The sequence below is a fragment of the Mustela lutreola genome, chromosome 5, assembly GCF_030435805.1.
Source record: "Mustela lutreola isolate mMusLut2 chromosome 5, mMusLut2.pri, whole genome shotgun sequence".
NCBI lineage: Eukaryota > Metazoa > Chordata > Mammalia > Carnivora > Mustelidae > Mustela > Mustela lutreola.
This window is the reverse complement of record NC_081294.1, coordinates 116,280,882-116,302,106: the sequence shown is the minus strand read 5'-3', so window position 1 is coordinate 116,302,106 and position 21,225 is coordinate 116,280,882. Positions and strand designations below refer to the sequence as shown.

General features: G+C 38.4%; 1 protein-coding gene across 1 annotated transcript in view; it reads right to left on the bottom strand.

The window, feature by feature from the left end:
* ADGRV1 (adhesion G protein-coupled receptor V1) overlaps positions 1 to 21,225 on the bottom strand; it is a 544,366-nt gene that overhangs the window by 10,452 nt on the left and 512,689 nt on the right. Inside the window, exons 88-89 of the mRNA XM_059175461.1 lie at positions 4,401 to 4,592; positions 788 to 965 (exon numbers count right to left, since the gene is read on the bottom strand). Coding sequence (XP_059031444.1) covers positions 788 to 965; positions 4,401 to 4,592 — 370 coding nt within the window. The remainder of the gene's footprint in view (positions 1 to 787; positions 966 to 4,400; positions 4,593 to 21,225) is intronic.

The window sequence follows — 21,225 nt, the reverse complement described above, 5'->3', positions numbered from 1 at the left end:
TAGGTTATCAGAGTATGAATGTATCTTCTTGCTTGCTTGTACATCTAGAAATGAAAAGGTCACTGAATGTTTTATAACAGTGGCAGTTTGAGATGTTTCTGAAGAAAAAAAATAAAAGGAAAAAACTGCAGAGTGCCTGGGCTGGCTCAAACAGCAGAACATGCGTCTTTTGATCTCAGTGTTATAAGTTTGAGCCCTACATTGCAGGGTTGAATTTACTTAATAAAAAAAATTAAGAAAAAAGAAAAGAAAAAAACTCTGCATATTTGATTTGAAAACAACCAACCATCCTCTGGGGTCACAGATTGAGTGGGGTTGAACATGTAGGAGGAGCCAATAAAATACAATGTATAATGGCGCTTGGAAAATGGTAGAAGTACATGTGGTCCATTATATCACCTTTGACATTTTTTGCTTCAGAGACACTCCAGGTCTCTTTGGCAGGTCAGAGGCGAAACTCTCCGAGTGAGATCCCTACCAGATCGTCTTACAATTCTGAAGTTGTCTCAGTGGTATCTTGGTGTTACATCAAGATTCTAGGACAGAGATATTTACATTCAGAATATGCTTTTTTATTAAGAAAAAATTGTAAATTATTTTTAGGTTGTGTTATATTTGGTGCCAAGAGCAAAATATCCCAAAGTATGGCTGGGATTAGGCATGGGTCATGAGAATCAGGATGTGCTAAGGCAGACTATCCTTCTTTTGCAGCTTCATGGGAAGATGATACAAACTGCAGCATAACAAGAGTGCCTACTTCTAATGTGGTTTGTGGATTCATACATACCAGTTTTTAATGCAAATATCAAGTCATCAAACTCCTGAGACTCTTCATCGGCTATTAATGACCCTTGGCCATATCCTCCGGAGGAAGGGAACGTGGCGCCATTCTGTGGACCTGGCTTCAAGTCGGGGCTGGCCTGACTGGCTTGTTGGAAGGATGCTCTCTCCCAGTCAGGTGGTACCTTTTTGAGGTAGGATGGGGAGAAAAGGATAGCGTAATATCAATACACACCTATTTACTCTGGTATCTACTTTATCTCCACATTGTCATTACAGAGACCACGTGAAGGGACTGGTGAATTGTTCAGAATTAAAACCTTTAATATTACTTTTGGTCCTTAGAGACAACTAGTCTAGTGATTCTTTTTTTTTTTTTTTTTTAAAGATTTTATTTATTTATTTGACAGAGAGAGACCACAAGCAGGCAGAGAGGCAGGCAGAGAGAGAGAGGAGGAAGCAGGCTCCCTGCCAAGCAGAGAGCCCGATGTGGGGCTTGATCCCAAGACCCTGGGATCATGACCTGAGCCGAAAGCAGAGGCCTTAACCCACTGAGCCACCCAGGTGCCCCTAGTCTGGTGATTCTAAACAATTTCTCTATAAGAATTACTTGTAGATTTCTATGCTCTCATGTGGGGGGAAAGAATATTATTACGATTTTTAAGTTTTTATGTATTTATTTGACAGAGAAAGACACAAGCAGGAACACAAGAAGAGAAGGAACACAAGCAGAGGGAGTGGAAGAGGGAGAAGCAGGCTTCCCACCAAGCAGGGAGCCCGATGCGGGGCAAGAAAATTATTTTTTGAACCCAAACAACACGTTTTAGTTTTTTGTAGGATGTATGCAGAGAAAACTGTTAAGAATTTAAGAACCAGAGTGGAGGGAAATTGGGAGGTGGACAAAATAGGGAAAGGGGAGTAAAACTTCCAGTTATCATATAAAGATCCACATAATCATTGGATTAAATGATTAAAAAGATAATTCTTTTTTTTTTTTTTTTGAGATTTTATTTATTTGACAGAGAGAGACACAGAGAGGGGGAACACAAGCAGGGAGAGTGGGAGAGGGAGAAGCAGGCATCCCGCCCAGGGAGCGTGATGCAGGGCTCGATCCCAGGACCCTGGGATCATGACCCTAGCTGAAGGCAGCCGCGCCAACGGCTGAGCCACCCAGGCGCCCCTAAAAAAGAAAGTTCTATCTCGAAACGATTAAATATATTCACGTCCCTCTGGGCCACTGGTAACCAGTCCCTTAATCCCTCTCCTTTCCTCATGCCTTCCCTCCTCCGCAGGGCTTCCTAGCATGTCTCTGACAGTCCCTCATCTACAGACAGCTGGATCAAGGCCAATTCCAAGCCTCTGAGGAATGCAGAGCACACTTAAGGGTATGCCATTGTGCAACCCCCTCCGCCCCCCACCAGGATCATTCAAGTAGTGGCTCAGGCCCAGGAATTAAACTGTCACAGCTGTTCCCTCCTAACATTAAGGTTTTCTGAGAGACTGCAGTGATGCCTTATATTGAGAAAAGTGACCTGAGAACTGTAGCAATCAACTGAGAGAAGAGTAAACCTTAAAATATTTCATTAAGAAGTGGAACATCTAGACCAGTACTGCCCAACAGAGCTTCCTGTGGTGAAACATATTTTATATCCATGTTCTCCATTATGGCAGCTACCGATCACAAATAGCTACTGAGCACCTGAATGTGGCCAGGGTGAGTGATCAACTGAATTTCAGATGTTTTAAAATCTTACTTCGTTTGAATTTAAACAACCACACATAGCTAATGGCTGTCATATAGCTCAGATCTAGACAGATGCTAGACTGGGTAAATAATCAAGACAAAAAAAAATTTTTTTTTTTTTTAAGATTCACTCCTGAATTGCTAGTTCTAAAAATAGCCATTTCTATTGGTATCAACTAGGATGAGAAAATAATTCTGTTTTAAGAATTTAGAAGATAGAGAGGGGTGCCTGGGTGGCTCAGTGGGTTAAAGCCTCTGCCTTCAGCTCGGGTCATGATCCCGGGGTCCTGGGATCGAACCCCGCATCGGGCTGTCTGCTCCGCGGAGAGCCTGCTTCCTCTTCTCTCTCTCTCTCTCTCTCTCTCTCTGCCTGCCTCTCTGCCTACTTGTGATCTCTGTCTGTCAAATAAATAAATAAAAATCTTAAAAAAAAAAAAAGAATTTAGAAGATATAGAAATGGTATTAGATTTCTAAATATTTAGGGGTCCTGAAATTCTTATAATTCTTAAATATTGTACTTGTGATCACTTTCTTACCTTAATTTTAACCTGACATGAATAAAATTCCTTTCCACATTAACATGGAGGACAAAAAACTATCACTGAGTAGGTAGATTATCTCTCTACCTACCTATTTACTTACTTACCTATCTATGAACCATTACCTTTTTAGGCAGATGCTATTTGATTTCCTGCCATTTTTTAGGAGGCAAACACAAATACTGTTGCCCTTGGTTCTTTATTTTTTTTTTTAATTTCTTATTGTTTTGGAGGGTGGAGGCAAAGGGAGAGATAGAAACTTAAGCAGGCTCCATGCTCAGCGGGGAGCCCTATGCAGGGCTGGATGTTACAACCCCGAGATCATGACCTGAGTGGAAATCAAGAGTCGGAAGCTTAACGGACTGAGCTACCCTGGCATCCCTCCCAGTGGCTCTTTAATAGAGAGGGCACTACGAACTACATAAGGAATGGTACGCAGGCACACCTCGGGCACTACAGAACTTGTCAGGGACCTGCATACCATCTATGCCTGGACAAATGTCTTTAGGTAGTTTAAAAAATCTGAGCGGTGGTCCCAGTGCTATAGGTAGCATTACCGAGAGGTTGGTGACACTGTGATTTAGACACAGGAAAGCAAAACAAGGGGGACAGATGCAGAGGACAATGGGAGGTGGATCTCACAGAGGATGTCCTAGATAGATTTTCTAGTAGTGCTGCTGAAGCCCTCTTCTGAGCTTCTGTCCTAAAATATTTTCGGGTATTTAAATCAAAAAGAGTTATAACCTATTTTCTTTTCACTGAGCTTTTGTTGGGATCGAGGTAATGAGTTGGGATAGGTGAAGAAAGAGAGCTGAGGAAGAACACAGTATTAAAAAACAAAAAAAAAACATTTCCGAAGCCGATTCAGTCACTGCCCTGTTAAATTTGGGAGATTCTGAAGAATGCGGTGACAAGGTAATGAGTTGGGATAGGTGAAGAAAGAGAGCTGAGGAAGAACACAGTATTAAAAAAAAAAAAAAAAAAAAAAAAAAAAAAAAAAAAACCATTTCCGAAGCCGATTCAGTCACTGCCCTGTTAAATTTGGGAGATTCTGAAGAATGCGGTGACAAATTTTGCACTGACTTCCTAGTACCAACCGCTGGTTAGAACAGCTCACAGGACAGGGAAGAAAAAGAATTAGCTAACAGGCACGATACCACAGTAAGCCAATCAAATACCACAGATCAGAGGCTGTAAAAGTCATATAGTACCTTTTAACTTTCACTCTTCAGTGTGGCGGGGAAGGGAGGGTGGGGAGGAAGAGCTCTGGGGAGGAGGGAGGGGAGAGCGTCAGCAAGTGCAAGAGCAAGGGCAAGGGCAAGGGCGGGGCAGGTACCTCCTCCATAGCACTGATAAGATTCTGGGTGGACTTGCTGATTTCCCCTCCAGCAGGAGGCATGCCACTCCCTGGTGTGAAGAAGGCTGTGCTGGGTCCTGGCTGTCCATTCATTTCCACTGTGTAGCTGGCCTTCATGGGACAACACGTCTGGTTGTGCAGAATGAAATAAACCACAAAAACATAAAGTCCCTGCAAGAGAAAATAACACTAGCTTGTTAAAGGAAGTCCGGCTACCGCAGCTGAAAAATAAACGTGGTTCTAAGCAAAGACTATTTTCTATAAGCTGTCTCCAAATTCCACCCGAAGCAGGGAATTACAGAACAAGTTACAAGTCCAGCTTGAGACCCCTGTGAATTTCTGAACGTCACAAAAAAGTTATTCAAAGTTATTTAGGAAAACGGCCCTCTGACTAAAATGTCATTTTTTTTCTTTTCTTTTCTTTTAAAGGATCTTATTTATTTATTTGACTCAGAGAGAGAGCGATCACAAAATAGGCAGAGAGGCAGGCAGAGAGAGAAGGGGAAAGTAGGCTCCCTGCTGAGCAAGGATCTTATTTATTTATTTGACTCAGAGAGAGAGCGATCACAAAATAGGCAGAGAGGCAGGCAGAGAGAGAAGGGGAAAGTAGGCTCCCTGCTGAGCAGAGAGCCTGATGCGGGGCTCCATCCCAGGAACCTGAGATCATGACTTGAGCCGGAAACAGAGGCTTAAACCCACTGAGCCACCCAGGCGCCCCCAAAATCATTTTTTTCTGATTAAAATCCAAATGACTTTGAAATCTAGCCCTACTAATACATGAAAACAGAACTTCAGAAGTATATCTGATTAGCTGTGTACCTTTTTAGAAAGCAAACTTCTTGCCTTCCAAAAAACTACTCTTTTCCCATTGATCTCACTTATTTTTATTTTTTTTATAGCAAAATGGTTGAAGTGAGGTACTAATGCTCCAACCACCTTGTAGATTTCCAGAAGGGCAGCACTAGTTGAGCCTTCTGATTTTGTTTATCTAGCTCACTAACTATTTTATTTGAAAATACAATCACTGGGGAGAGACTCAGGGGTAATTCTGTGGATTGCTTAATATTTAGCCTGCCTTGCCTCTCAGTCAATGTTACAGGAGACAACAAAGCTGTCTTGTGCATTCTTAAAGATCTGCTGGCCCTTTAAATTCTTTCACAATCCCGTCAAACTCTGACAATTGCTCTGCTTCCGTCAGAGAGCAACTCAAATTTTGTATTTGTGTTGCAGACATTCCCTACACTGGCTGTCCTTCATGATTTCTACAAGGGTTCTACTGTCTACTTCTAATGGTGCTTCTATAAGGCTTGGTAATTTTGACCTTTATACTCACCCAATAAATTACATTAAATTGTGGCTTTTGTATCTGCTAATCCTGGTGTTTAAGTTTTGGAAGCAAGTAAAAATCTCCTTAGTTATTAAAATTCTTTTTCTAAAAAAGATTTTATTTATTTATTTGACAGGGAGAGACACAGCGAGAGAGGGAACACAAGCAGGGGGAGTGGGAGAGGGAGAAATAGGCTTCCTGCTGAGCAGGCAGCCCAATGTTGGGCTCAATCCCAGGACCCTGGGATCATGACCTGAGTTGGAAGGCAGATGCTTAACAACTGAGCCACCCAGGCGCCCCTAGTTATTAAATTCTTAAATTAATCTACAAAAATGAAAGCAAGCATTCAGTTTATTAAAGAGGAAAAGGAGTTAATGTTAACATTTTTCATAAGACACAAATAAGTATCTTCATTTGGTGACGTTTGTATTCTCCCACGGTTCGTGACATTTCTCAGAGTACGGAAGCAATAAAGCAAATAATATGCTTGTGGACTCAAAACTTTTATCTGGGGGCACCTGGGTGGCTCAGTGGGTTGGGCCTCTGCCTTCGGCTCGGGTCATGGTCCCGGGGGCCTGGGATCGAGTCCCGCATGGGGCTCTCTGCTCGGCGGAGAGCCTGCTTCTCCTCATCTCTCTCTCTGTCTGTCTCTCTGCCTATTTGTGATCTCTCTCTCTGTCAAATGAATAAAATCTTTAAAAAAAAAAAAAAAACTTTTATCTGCTGGTATAAATAGCAAAAACCTACTAGAAAATATTCAAGGCGTAAGAATTACAACAAAGTTTTAATGTAAAATTAAAGAACAGTCTGCAAGATAGGCATGCTAATATGTGAGCGCTGTTGCCATTTCTAGATTACTGCCATAAATTAGGTCGTTCTTCCCTTTTTGTTAGAATGACCCCTTCTTCCAGAGTTGGCATCCAATCTATACAACTAACAAATATGTTTTAAAATCAGTGGTTTATCTGCTAAATATATATATATATATATGTGTATATATATATATATATATATATACACATATATATATATATATATATATATATATATTAAAGATTTTATTTATTTATTTGACAGGCAGAGATCACAAACAGGCAGAGGGGCAGGCTGAGAGAGAGAGAGAGAGAGGGAAGCAGGCTCCTTGCTGAGCAGAGAACCCAATGTGGGACTCGATCCCAGGACCCGGAGATCACAACCTGAGCCGAAGGCAGCGGCTTAACCTACTGAGCCACCCAGGCGCCCAATCTGCTAAAAATATTTTTAAATATAATTATTTTAACCATGATATAAAATAAGTAATAGAAACATTTGTTTCCTTTCGAATTAGGATTTTTTTTTTACACTCAACATTAATATTTTAGATTATGTAGGGTAAGTGAATTAGTTTCACATGCAAAGGATGATGTGAACATTAGCAGAAACAAATCTTCCTGAAAACACACATACACATCCAAAATTTTTCTTGTACGAGTAATTTTTCACATGGGTATGACCTAATTACTTTGGCCACAGCAATAGACAAAACAGGAAAAAAATTAAACTGTCAGCCTTAAAACTGTGAGAATGTCACTGATTTATTTCAGGATTTCTCTAAGTGTTACAAAGTGATACGGTAAAAGCTAGATCAGAAAACAAAACCCATGCTTTAAAATCCATCTCTAAGGACCCATTTGTTAAAACAGCACATTCTCTCTTGTTTGTTTTTATATCTAGCCTTTTGTGCTGCAGGAAAGGAACTGCCTGATGAAAATAACTTGCATGTGAAAACTACATGTGGTTTTTGTTTTTTTTTTCTTAAAAGAATATTTACATATACAGTAAATAACTTGGAATCTTTCAGAGGTACCCCAGGAAACATAAACATTGTTAAAATGGGAAAGAAAAGAATGTTTAAATGCAGATTATGTGACATTTGCCCGTGTCCAGCCCAGGCTGGGCAAATATAGAAAAGACCTTCATTATCCAAAGTACTCAGCTGTGCAGATTTCTGACCTCAGAATAAAAACAAGTTCCTTTTCCAAACACTGCATGTTAAATCTCAGGCTTTCCCCTGTATGCTGGTCTGTAAAACAATTTAAGAGAGAATCTGGAGTCTCAAGTGTTCAATCCAATAAGCTGACCACCCACTCTGAGCATGGCCAACACTGAGATGCAAAGAGAAAACATCTGATTCCTACTCTCAGGCTGTTCATGAAGACAACAATCTCTTATAAAACAATGGGTTAACTTTTAGAAGCAGGACCTATATAATCTACCTGTTGTTCCTATTCTTTCTTAGGGAAGGCTGCCTGAAGGAAATTTTTTCTGTGCACTGCTGTTTTGATTATTTTGTTGGATCTCCTACTACAAAGATAAAAAATGCTTTCAAAGTCCTTGGATAGATTATATCTGGAGTGAACCATACCCACTATGGCCAATTTTTAATTTTCTTTTTATTCAGGAATTTTAACTTGTTAGCAAACATTCAGTAAGACATAAATGAGATCACAATGTCTAAAGCAGTTAATAAATGCTCTTAACATCATCAAAAGCAAAGTAAGTATAGGAGATTTTAGCTGTTTATCTCAATAATTTTTTAAAAGATTTATTTATTTATTAGAGAGAGAGAGCACGAGTGCATGTGTGCGTGAGTGGGAAGAGGAGCAGAGGGAAAGAACCTCAAGCAAAGGGGCGCCTGGGTGGCTCAGTGGATTAAAGCCTCAGCCTTTGGCTCGGGTTGTGATTCCAGGGTCCTGGGATCGAGGCCTGCGTTGGGCTCTCTGCTCCATGGGGAGCTTGCTTCCTCTACTCTCTCTCTCTCTGCCTACTTATGATCTCTGTCTATCAAATAAATAAATAAAATCTTTAAAAAAAAAGAATCTCAAGCAAATTCCTTACTGAGCTATAGTGCAGGCTGTGCTCGATCTCAGGACCCTGAGATTCTGACCTGAGCCAAAATCACTTGTCAGTTGCTTGACGGACTAAACTACCCAGGCACCCCTCAATAGTTTCTATCAGTTTCATGTGAAGTGGGAAAGAATCAGCACTGTCATTTGACAGATTTGACAGAGAAGAGGTGACAGAGGAGAGCTGGGTGAAATGCAAAGCTGATTAAGCTGTCTGCCCCTGGAGGAAGTGAAGTCTTGGGGTTTCACACTGATTTGGAGAACTCATCTTTGATCTGAGAGTGTCTGTCTCTCTCTGAGGACCGTGATACAGCCTTCAAACAGGACCAGTTAATCTTCTCAGGACTTGTAAAAGGCTCTCAGAAGAGGGCAGAATCCAGGTATTCCAACTATAACTGCATGCAATCCTCTTTGTCTCTACCTCTCCATCCTGTGATTCTTTCGGGTTACAAAAACATGGTTCAAATATCAAATGCATTCAATGGACCCATTTAACAGCTACTTGGGCCCATTCCTTTAATTTTACATTTGTCTCTAATTAATGTGAAACGCTAGCTCACTACATATTTTTTCCATGTTCTGAATGTTATCCTGCACTCATAGCAAATGGGGGCTTGTGTGACGGACTTCACACTGCGTCCTCCATCAGGGAGCATTAGCGCACACACCCCCAAAATGGCGCTCAGCAGTCCTGAGACTCCCTAGATTAGGAAAATTTCAGAAGTATAAATTGAATTGGGTGGTAGGATTGAGGGACAGAGAAGGGTGGAGGTGGTCATAATAGCAGAAGAGTTTTGGCCAATCATACAGGATAAAAATATGGAGGTGATAATGCCTAGCCTGCCATTAAAACACAAAAAATTAAATCAGTCTAGATACTAAAATGTAAAGTGTATGCTGGGGCCAGCACTTACACATTTGAGGAATAAAAGGCTAGAGTCCTATAGGCAATGAGAAATTGGTATTAACAGACACTACACACACATCTCACTTCATGCCACAAAAGTTGAGCCAGTGTCCTGTCGGTAGCTGGAACTAACTATGGATGAGGCATATCATGAGTCAGAGAATTTGAAAATAAGAGATCTTGATAATATAAAGTTCCAGTGAATTTAATATGAAAACCACAGAGATTAAAGGAATTAAAGAAGATGACAGGTTAAAAAAAATACTCAAGAATTATTTATCACTATCCTTAAAATAAGGAATCTGATGAATGTAATTGAAGATGTCTAAAAAATCCATAATGTTAATACAAGAAACGTTTCCTGAAAAAGAAAAAGACACAACTGAATCTGCAGTTTGAAAGTATAATACCATGTTACTGGGGAAATTTTGATATAGATTCCTTAATACCAAATTGTAGCCTTACTAAGTTTTAAACTTTAAAATATTCAAGTAGAAAAGAAAAGCCAATCTCTTAATAAGTGGTAAATTTTCATCTGGCTTCAGACTTTTTTACCTTGACTATTAGTGTTAAAAGACAATGGAGTAATATTTATTAAGTTCTGAGGAAAATAGCCAAGAATATCATACCCAGCCATTATAGCATTTCATATTATCAAACATTAAAAAAAATGCAGGCAATGCAACATCCATGTATCTTCTTTGATAGGGGAAACCCAAAATACATAACAATAAAATATGACCAATATAGAGAGAAATTGCCCATATGAGGAAAAAACAGAATTCAATACAAAGATGGCAAAAGAATCATGTAAAAAGACCGTATCTATGCATTTATGATACTGACACGCTGCCTACTGTGCTAAGGAGGCACCTATGTATCTATGCATTTAGATACAAAACCATTTTGAAAAAAAATTATGAGAATTACAGAGGGTCAAATGAAATGGTTAAGTCTAGACAACTCAAAAAGCATAATACCAACTAAAAAAATTCCTAAGTTAGGCAGAGAGGAGATGGGAGATCTGAGTATTGATGATTCTACCATCTTTTATAGCATACAATTAATATTATAAAATTAAAATATGTTATAAAAACAGTGATTCTAATCTTTTAATGTATTTATCATATATTTATAGTATCTTTTCTTCTCTCTCTTTTTTTTTTAAGTACACTCTATGCCCAATGCAGGGCTTGAACTCACAAACGCTAAATTAAGAGTCATATGCTCTTCCAACTGAGCCAGCCAGGTGCCCTCAGAATATCTTATGCGGTGTAGAATAATTTTTTGAAATTCAAAAATTATTTCTCTTCGATTTTAGTTTTTCTTGTGACAAATTCAAGTAAATTGAAATTAGGTTTTGTACATTGTAACAACTCTAATATGGTCACATATTTAATATTTATTTGGCACTAGACATCCAATATTTAGTTTGCCTAGAAAGGTATCTAGAATACTGTTTGCTTAATATTATTTTTAGTATTTTTTTAAAGATAGATTTATTTATTTATTTGAGAGAGAGAGAGAGAACATGAGAGAGGTCAGCAGGAGGAGCAGACTCCCCACCGAGTAGGAAGCCTGAAGCGGGACTCAATCCTGGGACTCTAGGATCATGATCTAAAAAAATGTAATGATACAGATATGTATATAATAGGAGTGATTTTAAAAATGATCCTTTTTATTTAATGCTTTATTTGCTCTTTCTGCTCTTTCTGGTCCTCTTGATTCCTTTCTACAGAGTGGATTTTTCTCATGTCACTCCCCTTTCCCTTCAGCCTGCAGAACTTCTTTTTAGCATTTCTTATAGTTCAGATTTGTTAGAAATAAATTCTTTCAACTTTCATCTGCTTGAAAATGTCTTTATTCCATCTTCATTTTAGAAAGATATTTTCACCAGAGATAGAATTCTAGGTTAACAAATTTTCTGTTTGTTTTTTTGGGGACTTTAAAGATATTACATTGTCTTTTTTTTTTTTTTTTTTAAGATTTTATTTTTAAGTAATCTCTACACACACATGTGTTGAAACTCACAACACCTAGATAAACAGTCACATGCTCTTCTGAGCCAGCCAGGTGCCCCAAGATATCACTATATTGTTTTCTGGTTTCTAGAATTTCTGATGAGAATATTATTAATTTTTTTACCATTATTTTTGTGTATGCAATGTTCCCTTCACTCCCCCATGGTGACCCCATGATTTTCTATTCAGATTTTCAAGAGTCTCACTATGATATACATAGGTATAATTTTCTTTGACGAGCGTTCTCTAAGCTTTTTGGATCTGTGATTTTTGCTGTTGAATTTGGAAAATTCCTGGCCTTCACTGTTTTCATTATGGTCCCCTAACATTAATGAGAATTATTTATAGGTGAAGTATGAAATGATTTTAAAAGTTTTTAACCTTGAGGTGCGTGGCTGGCTCAGTCAGTAGAACATGTGACTCTTGTACTTGGGGTCATGAGTTTGAGACCCACACTGGGTGTAGAGATTACTTAAAAAAAATTTTTTTTAATCTTTATACTTTTATTCTTTGTTTCAATTCTTTATAATAAATATTTATCTTTTTTTCCAAGTAGTGATTTTCAATGAATTATAAGCAAATTTGTCTATATATTAAATAACTATGGATTATGGGAACATGGGAACATGGACATATGGACCACTTATTTTCGTTTCTTTTCCATATTTTTAAAACTTTGAAACAAAAATATATTAAAATAATAGGGATAATATTTTTGGAGCCATAGGGAAAATGCACAATTTCAAAATTTCCAGATACATGTTAATTCTGTTATAAAAAGCAGCTAATAGGCAATGGAATCATACAAACAGCCCAAAAAAAACCACCTATCTTTCATATAGTCTAAGAAAGTGCACAAAACCAGGGCACCTGGGTGGCTCAGTGTGTTAAAGCCTCTGCCTTCGTTAGGCTCAGGTCATGATCTCAGGGTCCAGGGATCAGCCCTCATCCAGCGCTCTGCTCAGCAGGGAGCCTGCTTCCCCCTCCCCCTCTGTCTGCCTCTCTGCCTACTTGTGATGTCTGTCTATCAAATAAATAAGATCTTTACAAAAAAAAAAAAAAAAAAGAAAGTGCACAAAACAATGGAGAATAAGGGAAATAGAGAAATGAAGTCTTCATTAAAAATTCCATTTCTTTTTCAGCTCAAAAAAAATCACAAATTTGGAATTAAAAAAGGCTATCTTTTTTATGCTGTACCATTATGCTGTACCGTCCTAGAAAGCAAGAAACCATGTCCAGTTCACTGTTTTACTTTTAAATTTGTAACGTGGACCCCGGCACACAAGAGGAGCTGAAGAAATGTTTGTGAAATATGAGATTAAGGTTTTTACATTTCAACAGTGGGAGAGAGTTGAATGGGGGTTAGGGACAGATGTGGGTCTGAGGCATGTGTTGCTTTTAGCCCTCTATTTCTGTCACCATAGTTAGGTAGTCTAGTAGTTGCTCAATAAAATTTTGTTTTGGTTTGGTCTTTCCATTTCACATGTTCCACTGCCAAGACTCTCTCATGGGAGAACCAAGCATCCACTTCTGGCTGGTCTCCGTTTTTCTTGGTTGGTGCCCCTCTGGTGGTAGGCTTGTTTGGTGTTGACCCCTCAGGTGACTTCCCGGCTGTCATCTGGCTTCTCTGCTGGAGGTGGGTTTATGTACTGCTGCTTCCACTTCTTGTGGCTCCTTCTCAAAAGAGTTTCACAGGTTTCTGCTTTTACTCTTCCCTTGGCAGACAACCCTGAGAAGTCTCCATGATCTCTTGTTTCTGGCTTTGCATGCTCTTGGGCTGCTGACCTACTGCTGTTTTGTATCACCAATGACTTAGCAGCAACGAGGATGGATCTCATGCCAATGACAAAACTGAAAAGGTAAATCCAGTGTTTGTGCATTTGCACATTCTCTTCAGGTGTGAGGTAAGTAGGAATTTTATCATTCTTTGCTTCTTAACTCTTCTTAGCTTTCAGTTTTAGTTGCTTTTGTTGATGTTCTTATTTATTTATTTACTTTAAAAGATTTTATTTATTTATTTGATAGACAGAGATTACAAGGAGTCAGAGAGGCAGGCAGGGAGAGAGGAGGAAGCAGGCTCCCCTCTGAGCAGAGAGCCTGATGTGGGGCTCGATCCCAGGACCCTGAGTCTATGACCTGAGCCGAAGTCAGAGGCTTTAACCCACTGAGCCACCCAGGCACCCCTGATGTTCTTATTTATAATAAGAATCCACAAACTAATGTGTATATTAAATATACCAGAGAGAGGAAACAAGAGAGTTTATCTTGATGGCTGTTGGTTAGTCAGCACAATTGAAATAGTTAGAAATCTATTTATTGCCCGAATTTTCTTTTCTTTTCTCTCTCTCTTTTTTTTTTTTTTTTTTTTTTTTTACAAATTATTTGGCTAGGATAGGCAACTACATAGTGTTCACCATGGTTATGTCAAGTTCTTCTAAAATTTCTTACTATTTTAAGGGTCACTATTCAGAATTACTAGAGTCAATAGAGTTTCGTTGGCTTAGGGTGCTGACTTCACACACATCTAGGACTAAAATAATGGGCTAGGAGGCCTTTACTTTTAAGATTTGGGCTTAGAAAGATGTTTGTTCTAAATTTTGTAATCACTAGAAATAACAATTTTGTTTTTTCTCATCCATATCTGAATATAGAGAAGATTTTTTTTTTTTCATACAAAATTTCTATTGCAATTTAAGGGCATGTTTTCCGGCATGTCACTTATGGACACAAGAAACATTTGGTCAGTCTTCTTTGTGATAAATATTCTTGAAACAAACAACAATTATTAGGTCATGAGTCAGCAGTCTCATCTCCAGATATGACCCCTGTTTCTTTAGTCTTCTCTCTTGAATATTCTGTAGAAGTCTACAGAGAAAGGTTCATCTCTGAGACTCTCATTTTTCATCATGCTTCCAAGCATGGAACACTAATCAGTCATGATATTAATTATCAGTAGCCAAGACAGAAGGAACTGAAAATTACATTGTGTATATGTATTTTTTTAATGTTATAAGAACATAAATCCCTGACCTCACCAACCCCTGCTTTGAGACCCCCTAGATTAGAAAAATTTCTGAAGTATAAATTGAATTGGGTGGTAGAATTGAGGGACAGAAAAGGGTGGAGGTGGTCATAACAGCAGTGAGATGGAACTAAGTAGGAGAGGTTTGGAATCCGAGAATATTTTTTTCTGGTTTTAATAAGAAATGGTGAAGAGAATCAAGTTGGAATAAGCTTCGAATGTGAAACATATTTTTTAAATTAAAATAATAAAAATACCAAACTGCACCATGATTATTTACTTAAATCTTGTTATATCTTAAGTACTTCTTAAAAACATAATTTGAAACCATGTTTGGTTTATTCTGAGAAGCCTCTGCCACAGGCACTGGAAGTACCCAAAATTTGCACACTGAACTAGTATTAATAATAGTAGTAACGACAACAGTTACAAAATGGTTAAATTGTCTTCATGTTCTCTGGTTAGTTTTTCCATCCAGAAAAGATTATTCGAAAGTTTGCTTTTAGTTTTGTCTAACAGTAAAAAGTTTACAAGGTGTCCAGCAAACTATGGCCATGAGACAAACTGGCCCACTGCTGATGTGGATATGTGTATCAAATCACCATGCTACACGTTTGCAATATCTTACATTTTATCTGTCAATTATATCTCAAAAAAGCTGGAAAAAACCCCATACGACAAAAAGAACCAAACTACTGATCTACATAACATCGCTGAATCCCAAAACCAATATGTTGGATAAGAAACACCAGACACAAAAGAGCACTTACTGTATGAACCTATTGACACAAAATTCTAGAACACACAAATTCATATACAGAGACAATAAAACAGACCAGTGGTTGCCCAGTTCTGGGAGCAGAGGGAGAGATGTTCTACAGGGGAGTCTGAGAATCTTTTGGGGTGATGGAAATTATTGTGGTTTCATAGGTGTATAAACATTTTTTTTCAAAGATTTTATTTATTTACTGGAGAGACACACAGAGAGAGCATGAGCCAAGAGAGGGAGAAGCAATCTCCTTGCTGAGCAGGGAGCCCAATGCGGGGCTCGATCCCAGGACCCTGAGATCACAACTTGAGCTGAAGGCAGACACTTAACTGATTGAGCCACCCAGGTAACACAACCACCTTGTTTTTTAAAAGGATGAGGACAAACCAGAGTTTTGAATTTGTTGTTTTAATACATTGGGCACTAATCTTCTAAACCAAGGGTCAGCAAACTTTTTCTGAAAAGAGTCACATCGTAAATATTTTAGACTTAGAAGAACACAATGGTCTTTGTTGAACTATCCTGAAATTTCAATTTCATACAATTTTCACATGTCACAAAATATTATTCTCCTATTTTCCCCCAATATTTGTAAATGCAAAAACCATTCTCACCTCTGCTAGTACATTTAACCATAGTTCCTGTCAACATCCTTTAAGATGCCTTTTTGAAAACCATACCTTAAAAATCTAGCATTCTGTGATCTGTTAATCACTCTACAGATGAAGCTCAGTTGTTTGGACAGTGGTAAGTGACCAAAGAATAGTGTTGATGCTGATCAAAAGGAGAAAACTGGATGACCACGTCTCAATAAAAATAGGAGAAGGAATCACTTTCCTGTGGAAACGAAATTAAAGATGATACATAAAGAAGTGAAAACATGTAAGGTTATTTTAAGTACTAGTCTGGAGACCAGGAGAGAAGGCAAGGTTAGAGGCTAAGTGTGGAAATGGCTGTGCAGTGGTAAAAACAGAAGCCACATGCTTACATAATTATTTTAAGGAAGAAACGATGAAGAGAAAAAGTCTGAGTGCTCAGGATTAAAAACAGCTGGAGGATATGAATAGGAAGAGGAACCAGTGGAATAAACAAGGAACTACTGACCGGTCAGGCAGGCAGAGAGGGGGGGACCACCACCACTAACTATACCAAGGGAACCCAAAGAAGATTCCTTTCCAGAAGAATGAGGTAATCCACATGGTCAAAAACACAATGACAAAATCTGAGAGTAGTGAGAATAGACTGAAATATATAATACACAGTGCTGTTCAGAAAAAGGTACCCTGGGTGAGGGAATCACTTGATTCATGATGCAAACTGAATCAGGTGTTCCATGTGAAGATGCTGAATGCATGTTAAATACCTGACATTTTCTACAGTGATGGATTAATGGGTGTGTGACTTCCTGTCAACAGCTTCCTCCACAGCAAGATCCCTTCTGGTGATGCCCCATTTTTGTGTTCCTGACTTATTCCTGTCCCACAAGTCACTGAGAGCAGACAGTCAGTAACTGTCTGCTGGGCTTCTAAATCTTTTATATTATCTTTTTATTTTCATTTTTATTTTTGCTACAAAAGGCTTTTATATGTAACTGCATCTTTTATATTATCTTTTTATTTTTATTTTTGCTACAAAAATCTTTTTTCCATTTGGTCCACAGCTTGGGCTAGGGTTCTGGGCATTTAAAAAGCTGCCTAGTAGCAATGTCCACAATAGCCAAACTATGGAAAGAACCTAGATATCCATCAACAGTTGAATGGATAAAGAAGATGTGGTATATATACACAATGGAATACTATGCAGCCATCAAAAGAAATGAAATCTTGCTATTTGCGACGACGTGGATGGAACTAGAGGGTATTATGCTTAGCAAAATAAGTCAATAGGAGAAAGACAACTATCATATGATCTTCCTGATATGAGGAAGTGAAGATGCAACGTGGAGGAGTTGGGGAATAGGAAAAGCATAAATGAAACAAGATGGGATCGGGAGGGAGACAAACCATAAGAGACTCTTACTGTCATAAAACAAACTGAGGGTGACCGGGGAGGAGGGGGTTAGGGAGAGGGTGGTGGGGTTATGGACATTGGGGAGGGTATGTGCTATGGTGAGTGCTGTGAAGTGTGTAAACCTGGCGATTCACAGACTTGCACCCTTGGGGCTAATAATACATTATATGTTTATAAAAAATTTTAAAAATTTAAAAATAAATAAATAAATAAATAAATAAGGGTGCCTAGTGGCTGCTGGGAGAGGCTCAGTTGAAGCCCAGGCATTGGGGGTGGTGAGTGGGGTCCTTCCAAGGTGGCTGGGCTTCAGAGGCTCCTCGCTGTTACATCAGTGGGTTAAAGCCTCTGCCTTTAGCTCAGGTCATGGTCCCAGGATCTTGAGATCAAGTTCCACATCAGGTTCTCTGCTCAGTGGAGCCTGCTTCCTCCTCTCTCTGCCTGCCTCTCTGCCTACTTGTAATCTCTGTCATATAAATAAATAAATAAATACATCTTTAAAAAAAAAAAAAAGGAGAAAGAAACACTCTAGTAAACTTTCAAGAAATTCTTCATCACAGCGTGGTTAATCAAACATCAAAGATGATCTAAATGGCCTTGTTTTAGAAACATACTCAGGTGAGTCAATTTCAAAATAATGACATAGTTTGTGAAGACTTCTATAGAAATGTGGAACTCAACATCCTATGTTTTGCTTTCCTGAAACACACAGGTATAAATCATGCCCTAAGGAAGTAGGAATAGGTTTCTCATTATAATCGGCAAAACTGGCAAACTCTGGGATATCTCACCAAAATATAAAAATTCTTTGGGGTGTCACAGTTCTGGAAATCTTTGTATTTATAGATTTAAGGTTACAGAGCATCTATGCAGAAATCAATAATAGTTCCAGATATTAAGAACCAGAATATATATTGTCAAATTTTCTCTTATTATTTTCAAATATTCTTTTCTGCTGATTAATGAGCTACTTAGTAGGGACAAATCATGTAATATCTTTTTGTTAGTAAATTGTTTTTTGTTTTAAAGTAGGCTCCATGGGAGCCCAACGTGGGGCTTGAAATCACAACCCTGAGATCAAGACCTGAGGTGAGATCAAGAGTCAAAAGCTTAACTAAATTGAGCCACTTAGGTGCCCCTCTGTTGTAATTTTCTTTCTTTCTTTCTTTCTTTTTAAAGATTATTTATTTATTTATTTTGACAGAGAGAGAAATCACAAGTAGGCAGAAGTAGGCAGAGAGGCAGGCAGACAGAGAGGGAGAAGCAGGCTCCCTGCTAGGCAGAGAGCCTGATGTGGGGCTTGATCCCAGGACCCTGGGATCATGACCTGAGCCGAAGGCAGAGGCTTAACCCACTGAGCCACCCAAGCGCCCCTGTTGTAATTTTCTAATCAGAGAAACAAGGACACTAAAATTTCTCTGGGAATGTTCCCTGAAATACTTAATTTATTAACAAAACTCTAAAAAAAGAAATCTAAGGATATTTTAATTTTAAAAGGCAAAAATACAAAAGGAGCCCTATTCATTGTTAATATTTATTGCAGAGGAGAAAAAAAAGAAAGAAAAAACCACAGTAGCCAAAAAACCTCCAAAATTTACACCAAATCTTAGAATTATACCAAATTTCATAAATAACCACTTAATCTTGGATATGAACCTTCTTAAAACTACAGTTTCTAGAGAGGGTTTATTTTCTCCAACCCGTTAATTATGTAAGGACACGTTTTCATATGTAAGCACTTTTTTGGAAAAAGAGCTGAACATTGGATTTGTAGTTGGGCAATTGCTAGGGTAACCTCAGATCTTGGTTTGCTGGGACAATGCCGGTTTGCTTGGGATTCTTGGTTTAGCCTGTTGTTTCAGCATTTTTATTAACATCACCCTCTTTCACTCACCCTCTTTCACTCAAGTGTCAATGACTGTGCATTACAAGGCAGTTTAGTAGGGTTCCCTAGGGCTCAGCCCAGCCCAGTATTGTGAAAGCGATCCTGTGTGACACAGAAGAGCTATTGGGTATACCCTAACAAAAACCCAGATTCCAACCAGCCTTCTTGAAATGAAGATAGTCTATGATTTAAACTCTCTGTTGAACATCTTTGGTTCATTTACTGAGTTAATATGGAAGAAGTGAGTGCCCTGTGGGTTTCCGTGCAGGCGGTGAACACTGGCTCAGTACTTTCTCCATGAGTACTTCATATCCACTCACATGGTTCAATGTTTGGAGCTCCCTGCATCTCAGATGACTGCCTCAGGAGGAAATAAGTCAAGTGGAAGATGGTTCCAGTGACTGGCCTTATTGAAAGCTGGGGATGCTCTTCCAAACTTTTTATCTTTCTTCAATACAATAACATTGTATAGCATGCTTTTTTCACTGTCTAATGCATGGGGGAATTCTGTGATTCCTATAAATCATGCAAAAGATGTAGTACCTCCTTCAAAAAACTTAGACTCGAGTTTAAAATATGAGGTGTGTAAATAAAATTAAGTCCTGTGTCCTAAAATGCTTGCCACCATGAAGGTCTACACTCTCCAACTGCTTTCTCAACAGAATTTTTCAACTTCGCAATACTGGCTAAGTTTCATATCTGGGCATGTATTAACTCTCTTGTGAGGAAACTCAAAGGGAAAAAAATATTTTGCTTCATATTTGTCCCATAGCCAATTCTTCAGAACACAAATTTTATACATATTATACTAGTAATGAAAGATAAATTTTCTAGTAGTGCTTCTTTTGATTACCATGACCTCAAGTCAATAAATTATTTTCCTTTTACTTTTTAGAAAAGAACATTTTAGGGGCGCCTGGGTGGCTCAGTGGGTTAAAGCCTCTGCCTTTGGCTCAGGTCATGATCTTGGGGTCCTAGGATCGAGCCCCACATTGGGCTCCCTGTTCAGAGGGGAGTCTTCTTCCTCTGCCTCTGTCCCTTTCCCCCACCTGCCCTCCCACTTAAATAAAAATCTTTTTTAAAAAACTTATGAATTTACTTTCTACGACAACTGGTCCACTTCCCCAGCCATACATAAATCTCATTGTAAATTAATATATCATAAATACTTGAGTAATGAAACAGCTTTGGAACCTTGTCAAATTCAAGTTTTTGAGTCTGCAAAGTTCAGGATCAAACTTTGATCCATGGTGTCCCCAAAGATAAAGGCAGCCTCTGAAATATACTTGATAGAAAACAAACAATAGCACATCCTCTGCAACATTAAAATACTGGTGAATCCAATCACAAGAAGTGATTATAGAATTCATAGGAAAGGAAAAATTCTACCTGCTTTCCAAAATGTTTTCTAAGTTAGCCTGGATCATCGCCTCCATGACTGAGAATGGTAGTAGGGAAATTTAAAAAATAGATCTTTAACAGTGATTTTTGTTCTGCTTGCTATATAGATCACGACTATATGTGGTGGAAGAAAGAGCGCCTCTAGTAAATGTCAATCATATTTGTTTATAAAGAAAGGAAATGAGTTTCGGAGCTAGTTCTAATCCATAAATACAATAGCAAAACATTCTACATGTATCTGTCTAAATAATTTTGATCTTAAAACACCCACAACAGTCTGCATCAATTTCTTAGTTCAGAGAAAATTAAATATTTGAAACCCAGGCTTTTCCCATTTTAAGCTGATTACTGCTTTTTCTCATCTATACTATAGCTTTTGGTTTTAATTACAGAAGTCTTGTTTTGTTTTTCCAACATGAAAGAATCTTTGCCTCACTGTTTTTATAATAATCCTCTAGGAACTTAAGGGATCATTTATTTCCCGGTGACTCCTGTCCTTTCAGATTTGCCTAGGAATGAACAATGGTGATGATTCAGATGCTAAGTACTGGGAACCAGGGTTAGAGCATTCTGGTATTAG